The 9,456-nt window shown below is 33.3% G+C and overlaps 1 protein-coding gene across 1 annotated transcript; it reads left to right on the forward strand.

Moving 5' to 3' along the window:
- Positions 1-2,498: 2,498 nt before the first annotated feature.
- Positions 2,499-6,684, forward strand: LOC127091766 (heptahelical transmembrane protein 2). Its single transcript, XM_051030497.1, has 4 exons — positions 2,499-3,088; positions 3,162-3,263; positions 3,360-3,417; positions 5,875-6,684. The coding sequence occupies exons 1-4, from the start codon at positions 2,901-2,903 to the stop codon at positions 6,538-6,540; spliced, it is 1,014 nt and encodes a 337-aa protein (XP_050886454.1). The 5' UTR covers positions 2,499-2,900; the 3' UTR covers positions 6,541-6,684.
- The last annotated feature ends 2,772 nt before the right edge of the window (positions 6,685-9,456 follow it).

Raw genomic sequence — 9,456 nt, forward strand, 5'->3', positions numbered from 1 at the left:
ACTCTTGTGTGTTAACACTTTTCGATTATTTTGCACGACTTTTCTTCAAATCTATTTTCATAATTCGATTAAATCTTTTTGTTAATAAAATCATAAGAAAGGAACATTGGAGTTTCCATGAAAACCTTGAATAATCGGTCCCGAGGCACACATATAGGGCTTACCGAGCATTCTTCTTCCATTATAAAATATTTTCTCAACCAAACTCGGAAGAAAAGGAACATTTGAGTTTTACACTCCATGAAAACCTTGAATAATTGGCCCCGAGGCACACGTCTCGGTCTTACCGAGCATTCTCCTTCCGTTATAAAATATGTTCTCAATCAAGCTAGAAAGAAAATGAACATTGGAGTTTTAGATTCCATGAAAACCCTAAATGATCGACACCGAGACACACATATCAGTTTTATAAATTATTCGCCTTTCATTCTAAAATATCTAATCCAAACTTGGATGAAAAAGGGACATGAGAGTCTACACTCTTTGAAACCCCCGAACAATCAGCTCCGAGGTATACGTTTTGCTCTTACCGAACGTTCGTCTTTCGCAAACCAATTTCATAAACCTTTTGGAAGAAAAAGAAACATGGGAGTATACACTCCATGAAAACCTTGAAAAATCGGCCCTAAGCTACACTCATTGGTCTTACCAAGCGTTCGTCATCCTCCTAAAAAGGGATTCAACCAATCAAACTTATCTTTTCTCACCCCCGCGCGATCGAAAACCTTTTCACGAATGAACACTATTTAGTCTGTTCCATCACGATATAAACAAACGCTTAAGCCTCACATGCACGAACATACAAGTAACGTTTAATCGCTAGAACATGATCAAATAGGATCCTTCTACCATGATATAAACAAATATTTAAGCCTCTCATGCGCAAGCATACAAGCAACATTTAACCGCTAGAATGAAACCTAAACACTCGTTCACTAAAATCAATCAACAAACACTCATATGCTACCAAGAACTACATAACTTTGAGTTCTCCATCGCACCTGGGGATACATAGGAGCGAGACTCAACGTCTCGTCAAGCACTAAAACCAAAAAATCCAAAAATATCTTTTGTCCTGCCTAGAACTACGTCGCTTTGAATTTCTCGTCGCATCTGAGGATACGTAGGAGAAAGACTCGCAATCTTGTCAAGCACCCTAATAAAAACCTTTTTGTGATCCCTTCTATTTTTATTTTTAATCTTTTATCACTCGAAGAAAACAAGTAATATAAGCTAGCATTCTAATTGCAAATATAACTAAATGGTTTCCATTGAGTATAACGAATGTGAGGGGTGCTAATACCTCCCCCTCACATAATCGACTCCCGAACCCAAATTTGGTTATGACGCCCATTTTCTCTTTTTTTAAGGATTTTATCGATATTTTCCCTTTTTTTTGGAATAAATAAATTTTTGTGGAAACTCTGTTCAATCATTACGCGAGCACATGAACGCTCGTAGGTCATATTATTTTGAGATGCGACACTAAGGTGGTACCATAGTTTCTTTGATTGATATGGAGATCATCAGATGTGTTACATGTTCAAGATGCGAAGGAAAGATATAGAGCGTTTCAATCACAAATGGTGGTGGGATTGGAGTTTCTCGTTGAAAATAAGACATTGTGAGTTATTCATCAAGGCCATGTTTGACCCGAACAACCTTGTTAGCGACAAATTAACGAAGACAGATGGAGTTTTTATTGGTTCTTCTTACGTAGCTCACCATTATGAATTTGAATAATGTGTTGAAACGTTGACGAACTTTTCCACAAACGGTATCAATGATCTTGTGTGAATCAAAATTTTCTCGCATAGGAGAGATGTGAGTTAGATTTGGGGTGATTTTTGGAAATATGTTGATACTCCAAGTTTGGTCTAGAGTGGTTCCTGTAATCACTCTAACACTCACTCATGTTAATGTCAATCAAAGGTAAGAGACATTTTATGGTTAGAAAACGTGGGTCCCTCATTTTGACGTCTTCCCATTCTTTTTTATATAAAGTCCTAGGATTTTTAAGACCTAAAACATTATTCGCTATGTGATTTAACAATCATTCTTCAATAATTTGTTTCGATCAAGTATTTTTAATGGTAGAATAATGCTTGTTCTCGAGGTCTTAGAATTATCCGAGTCCATAGTTAGAGAAATGACAACCTTAATTTAACGTCATCGATCTGACATCACATTAATCAAATATCACAATCCTCTTTACTCATAATTGAACGATTCATGGTGGATCAGAACATATATATTATTTTTTTAGAATTTTACATTTAAATAGAATCATGACTATTTCCATACCTTGTGTCCATACTAGAACAATATATAATATTCAATATTGATGTAGTTAAGCAAATAAGATGATGTGTTGAGGCACATTGATAGTCTTGAGCATATGTTTTTGGTTAAGTAACTAGAAGAAGATGATGTGCTATATATTTGTTTTGTTTTGTTTTTATGCAAACAATAGTGTTTGTTTTCAAGTTAAAAGGATAACATGACAATATGCATGAGCAGAGAATAAAGACGCATCCAAGCCTTAGTTGGCTTAAGTTTTATCATTGGTTCTTCATATTTTCTTTGTTGACACAAAACCCTCATTCTTCACCTTCCGGTAAAAAAAAATTTGCTTTCAAGTTTGAACAAACGTTAATGGTAATAGATATATTTTACTTTTCCCTTGTCATCAACTTGAAAAATCCAATCAACTCTTGCCACGAAACCAATAATTTTTTTTTATATTTTTCATTACCAATAAAAGAACCTCACTGTTTGTTTGGGTATAAATAGGGACAGGCCAGTAACTAACCCGAGGAATAGATAGATAAATATTTATATTTGGTAACATTCTCGCCGGAAAACAAACGAAGATAAGATTTTCCGGCGAGCTCGCTGAGATGAAGGTTCATCGGCAGAAAAGCGATAAGCGGAAGAGAACGAAGTCGAGATTGGTGAAGTTTGAAGAATTACCGGAATATTTGAAAGATAATGAGTTCATTTTGGATCATTACCGGTCGGAATGGCCGGTGAAGGATTCTTTGTTGAGCGTTTTCGCGTGGCATAACGAGACGCTGAATGTTTGGACGTGAGTTTTAAAATTTTGCGCAACTTTTGTTTTTTATGTTTGATTTCATTATTCTTTTTGTTGGTTGATGCAGTCATTTAGGAGGGTTTTTCATATTTGCCGCGATGGCGGTGGTGAGTTTTCCGGCGGCGACCGAACTCGTAGGAGGAGGAGGTTTTCTCTCTAAAATTTACAGGTATTGTTCTTGTTTGGTTGAGATTATTCTTTTGTTGTTGAACTTGAAGGATTTGGGTTTCATTTTTGGGTTTTGTTATTGTGTGGGGTGGAGCAGAGTAGGAGCCATGGGAAAGCAGATCAACGGTTCTGAATCTCAAAACAAAGGCTTTCAGGTTCGCTTTAAATTTTATTATTTATTTACTTAAACAAGATTTGCTATTTTTATTTTTATGCCGTTAATATTAAATAATATTCATTTTAATAAATATTATTTTTATTTATCAATATAAAATCATTATTATTGTAGACACTTTTATTATGTTTTAAAAGGTAGGAAGGAGTACTAGCATCTAAATAAAACACTATTAATATATAATAACAACTTTAATTAAAAAAATTAATGATTGTTGTCGTATTTCCTAGTTTAGTGTAATTTTGTTTGGTGAGGTAGTTCCTTCTTTAGCTAATTGTTAAAAAATTTATCATCTTCCATACTGTATTATCTTTTTTTATCATTAGTAATAGAATGCATTTGATATTTCTACTTTTGAAAAATTAAAATAATTAAAATCTTAAACTATCGCAAATTTTGACATATGTTATGGTCCCCTTACTATTACTATCAATGAAATCATTTGTATAAATTTGTTGTCTACTAATCTAATAGTTGTCTCGCACACTTACACCAATATTTATGATTATATATATATATATATATATATTTTAAATTATTATTGATATCGTCGTATTAATGTCGAGATCGTATTCAAGATATACCGTTTTTTAGATAAACTTATATCCTAGTCTATTCACTTCTGCTTTAGTGATTTTGACTTTATTTCCATCAATTCTACCCCTTAACAGTGAAGTTGATCAATATGAGTTAGATTTATGAAGCACAGAGATTTCAAATATTACACCAACTTTATGTATTAATTAATAATTTAAAAATAAATAAAATAAAAAATAATATATCAATATGTGTCAATGTCTAACAGACACAAACACGATGTTTTTCAAAAGTATCGGTGTTGCATAAACTAAGATCACCGTCCTCTATACCGATTTGCGTACTATAGGGAACTTGTGTGTTTTAACCCTATAGGACCGAGATCAATGGATGCCAAATAGACTTCAACCATTACTTTTGGTAAGTGTATTAGGCATGGTTGGTAAGGTTAGAAAATACTGTGAACGAAATGGCAGGATAAGTGGGTCACTTTAGCCTATCTCCATGTGATCTCTGTGACCCAACCATTATTATTCAATAATTTGAGTCTACTCTATGTCCTGCTTTCTTACTTGAAATATTGGAATAGTAGACAAAATATGATACAGTAGTACTAGTAATTGTTAAATAGTTATTCCTCTTTCCACATTGAATTCTTCATTTCATACATTTTTGAAAAAGGAAAAATAAATCAAACAATAATGATAAATTTTGTATAAAGTACTACTATATATAAAGTACTACTATATTTGTTATTATCATTATGATTAAAAAATATAATCATCATTGATATAAAATGACAAATATTGAATTTAGAATAATCTATATAGTATTTATTAATTGAATTATATAATTGAAAATAATTTATATAATATTTATTAGATGGTATAATTGGAAAATTCATCACAAAATAAATATGTGAAATACTTTTTATAGATGTCTTATTCATTGTAAAACAGATAGAGAGAGCATTTGCCTATTAGTCCTTATCATGTGTAAGATTCTCTAATATTGCTCTTTAAAGAACTGTGTACAATTTCTTTTTTGTCGCAATAAATTGTGTACAATTTTCTAACACCAACTTTTCTTAAGAATTAAGATTATTGGTAGGTAAGGGATTAAGAATCTCCAAAAATTATTCTTTTTTTGGGCTATTACGGTAGGTCCATCCATTTTCCAAACTCTAAAGGCATTGTTTAAGAATTTAAAGTAACTTAATTATTTATCTAAAATACAAGAATACATTTCTTTTTTTAAGCCAAATATAAATATATATCTTCCTAATTCATTAACACAACATTGTATAACAATTGTGCTTTTTCTGAAATTTGTTAAACAATTTTCTCTCTTGAACTGTCGTTATCATCCAACACAAAACTTAGATACATGAATCCTCTCATGTTTTTTCATCTCTGCCTTTAAAATTCACTTTTCTTTTATTCTCTTTCTTTTTCAATGGATGATGAAGATTTTAATAGACCATCATGTCACATCAAAGTATCTATTCCCATCAAAATAAGACATGGAGAAAAGGTAGAGATTTGGTTCTGTTCAGAAGAACAAACAATTTTTTAGAGCTGTAATAAAATTCCATCTATAAGTTAAACAATCAGTTTAAGTAGGTTATCGAAATCACCAAAATAAATCAAAGGGCACTTGGATGAGACGGTAAGGTAAGGGTCTCTTCTATCTTAATCAGTTGGTGGTACAGATAGTCTGTACAGTTGCGCGCAGAGAATCCTCAATTTATATCTTAAAACAGTAAATAATTAATCATAAAATGCCACATTTTTGTTATATAAGCAAAGTAACAAGAAAAATAAAGCATGCTTAGTCTAATTTTAGCTTATCTCTTGACTAATCATGAGATTGAGTGAATGAATGATTTGTTTGGTTACAGGATTGGCATTTGAGACAGATATTGGAAGTAACCATCTTTGATGGAGTGACAGAAACAATTCCAAGATGGCCATGGTTCATTTTCTTAGTTGGAGGAATGTGTTGCTTAGCTTGCAGCTCTATTTCCCATCTTCTAGCTTGCCACTCCAAACGCTTCAACCTCTTTTTCTGGCGTCTAGATTACGCCGGAATATCAATCATGATAGTATCCTCTTTCTATGCTCCAATTTACTACGTCTTTTTCTGCAATCCATATGCAAGGTTACTCTATTTGACATCAATATCAGTCCTTGGAGTAGTGGCAATAATAACCCTTCTTTCCCCAACACTTTCAGCGCCTCGGTTTCGAACCTTCAGAGCATCATTGTTCCTTTCAATGGGATTTTCAGGTGTTATTCCAGCAGTTCATGCTCTTGTAAGCAACTGGGGTCAGTCGCATATTGTAGTTGCAATTGGATATGAGCTGATAACGGGGATTCTATATGCCATAGGTGTTGTGTTTTATGTGACTAGAATACCAGAGAGATGGAAGCCTGGAGCATTTGATATTGCAGGACATAGTCATCAGATATTTCATGTTTTTGTTGTTCTTGGGGCACTTGCACATAGCACTGCCACACTTGTCATAATGGATTTTCGAAGGGGATCACCCACTTGTGCATTTTAGTTCGTCAACTTTGTATTCTTCTTTCTATGGATGCTAGATGCAGCTTTTAAACTGCGCAGATAGAACTAGTAACAAATATGACTTGTTTTTTCATATTCAAGTAGTGTAGTGACGGGAATTAAATAAATTTGATTATTTTATTCATCGTTTTTTTATAATATTCAAAGATTCATCTCACATAAAGGGTATTTTATGCTTAAAAATATTCAAAATGCATCTCAAAAATCTTCACTGAATGATGTTTTAAATACATACATAAAGGGTGTGGCAAGTGATCCATCCTTTATTAAATCAGTGGCAATTCCGAGATATATGTTCAGGAAAATGAATAAAACAACACATTTTTATATTCTTCTTCATGATCAAAGACAAGTATTCTATCAAAACCCTTAAAAACCTCAATCCATTCTTAATCAATTTTTGCACTACAAAACATCATTTTGTGTTTTACAACATCAAAAGGGGGAAAAGAAGCTGCAATTTCAGGTAAAGATTATGTTTTTTCTTCTACATTGCTTGCATTAATCTGATTTTTACTAGTTGAAATGAACGTTGAGTCCAAAGATGTATGTATCTCAGGGGTAGGTTGAATATGATTCAGATATGCATTTTTGAAAATTGTCAAGGTTGAGTTTGAATTGTTAATTTGTTATTCTATTATTATTGACGATACATATGGTGTATCCTGATACTTTCTTTAAAACTACTGTGTATGATGATGTTAAATTGGATGATGTCAAAGTTGATGTTAAACTAGGTGAAGTCGAAGATGATATTAAACCGGTTGATGTTGAGGTGGATGCTAAACAAGTTGTTGCTCAGGTAGATGTTCGTGAACAATTTAAAAGTAAATAGGAGTTTGTTTAGCGTGAACATATGCTCAAATAGATCCACACACGAGTTGCCAAACTTGGGTTCAATGTTGTAATTGGGAGGTTTGATAATGATTATGATAGAAGATAGACATTTGTAACAATGAGATATGAAAGAAGTGTCACATATTAATAACCTATTCGAAAGTTGAAACGGGATGCCACTAGATTGAGAAAGTGTGATTGTCCTTTTAAGCTTCATGGATAGCGTAAGGAATTATACATGGAAATTTAATGTGGTTTTTGGTATACATAAGCATTACATATGTCATAAGTTAGTCAGTCATCCCATTGTATGTCGCCTTAACCATGAGGAGAAGTTACTTGTTTCGGGCATGACATTGAATATGGTGCCGCCCAAAAATTTACTTGAAACGTTGAAACAGAAAAGATCTCAAAATGTCTCAAATATCAAGTAAATATACAATGTTCGTGCTGGAAATAATAAGGCAATAAGAGGACCAACAATTGAAATACAACATATGTTGAAGCTTTTAGATGATGATCATGATGTTAGACAATATGTCTAGATCTAGAGGGGGGGGGGGGGGGGGGGGGGGGGGGAGGGAGGTGAATAGATCCCAAGTTAAAAATTTATCTGAAAACTTGACTTAGAAAAATTTATGGCGCGAAAGCAAGTTTCAAATGTTTCCCAGATCAAAAATCGTTTAACCGAACTTACTATTGAAAAGGCCGAATATGCGTAAAAGTGTCAATGGTATGATAATAATTCACAAGTTGATTAATAACACTTTAAACAACAAATTTAATACTATACTATAGTAAATATCTATCTCCAATGATAACAACACAAAAAAAATTAGTTGAAACAATTTATCGAACACTTTGCGTGTGATTAACAAAGTTTGGATGTTTGTATAGTATTTGTAGTTCTTAGAAATCCAATCACTACCAAATGGTATGTGATTACTACAACAACACAAATTTCACAAATGATTCAAAAATTGTTATCCAAACAATGTTGATCAAGAGATCAAAGTAATCGACAATTTGAGAACAGAAAAATAAAAGAGATAGAGATAGAGAGTACACAAGGATTTGTTTAGGCAGTTCCCCAATCGACCTCGCTATGGGTACATTTGTCCTCAATTCGAATTCGAATTGAGATATTAATATAATAAATCTTATTTTGCAAATGTATGTATACAAGAGATGAGAAATCAAATCCCACAAACCCTAAGTTTGTTCTTGACTCTAGCACCTCCAAAAACCTTGATCAAAGATTTATCAAGACACCAACAATGCCACTTCAATTCACCTGTTGTTGCTACTTCCTTGCACGACCTCATTGTCTCAAGGCTTTCACCCGACTGAATTAATTCCAAACACACATTTGTTGAACCCAAGATTTGTCAACACGATCCACCGTTTCACACTACTCCCTTGCACGACACACCTAGTCCTAAGACTTTCACTCGACCGGATCCGAATTTCACAATCTTGTCCAAAATATTCAAACCCTAAAGATCTTGAAGGAAAACCCCACCTCAGTTTTCTTATTTGAACCCCTCAAAGATCTCAACCCAATATTCTCGGTACAACAAACCTAATTGGACGTTATCAATCCTAATCTAGATGACACCTAATCAAAAAATGATAATGTGTAGTTTGATTGTATGTATGCATAGATTGAATTGAGGATGATGAGATGCTTTGAAATCTTGGATTTATATAGGTTTTACTTACTCTAGAAATAGAATGATGCATGTATGAAGTATTTATATGCATGGGTGACTTAGGGCAAAAAGGAACGCAAAGGACTTTATAAAAATATGAGTTTTTGAAAAATTACATCGGATAGGTCGACCTATAAAATTTATGTGTCGACCTGTTCGATGCATATGTCGACCTGTCTAAAATCATGTGTCGACCTATGATTGTTATGCGATCCCTATGTTTCGACCTGAAGACTAGGCACATGAGACAGAGGCTACATGCTTTAATACAGCAACATACATGCCGACCTATAGACTGCATGTGTCGACCTATAGCCAGGAAATTTTTCCATAGGTCGACCTGTAGT

Source organism: Lathyrus oleraceus, chromosome 1, assembly GCF_024323335.1.
Source record: "Lathyrus oleraceus cultivar Zhongwan6 chromosome 1, CAAS_Psat_ZW6_1.0, whole genome shotgun sequence".
In the NCBI taxonomy this organism is placed as follows: Eukaryota; Viridiplantae; Streptophyta; class Magnoliopsida; order Fabales; family Fabaceae; genus Lathyrus; species Lathyrus oleraceus.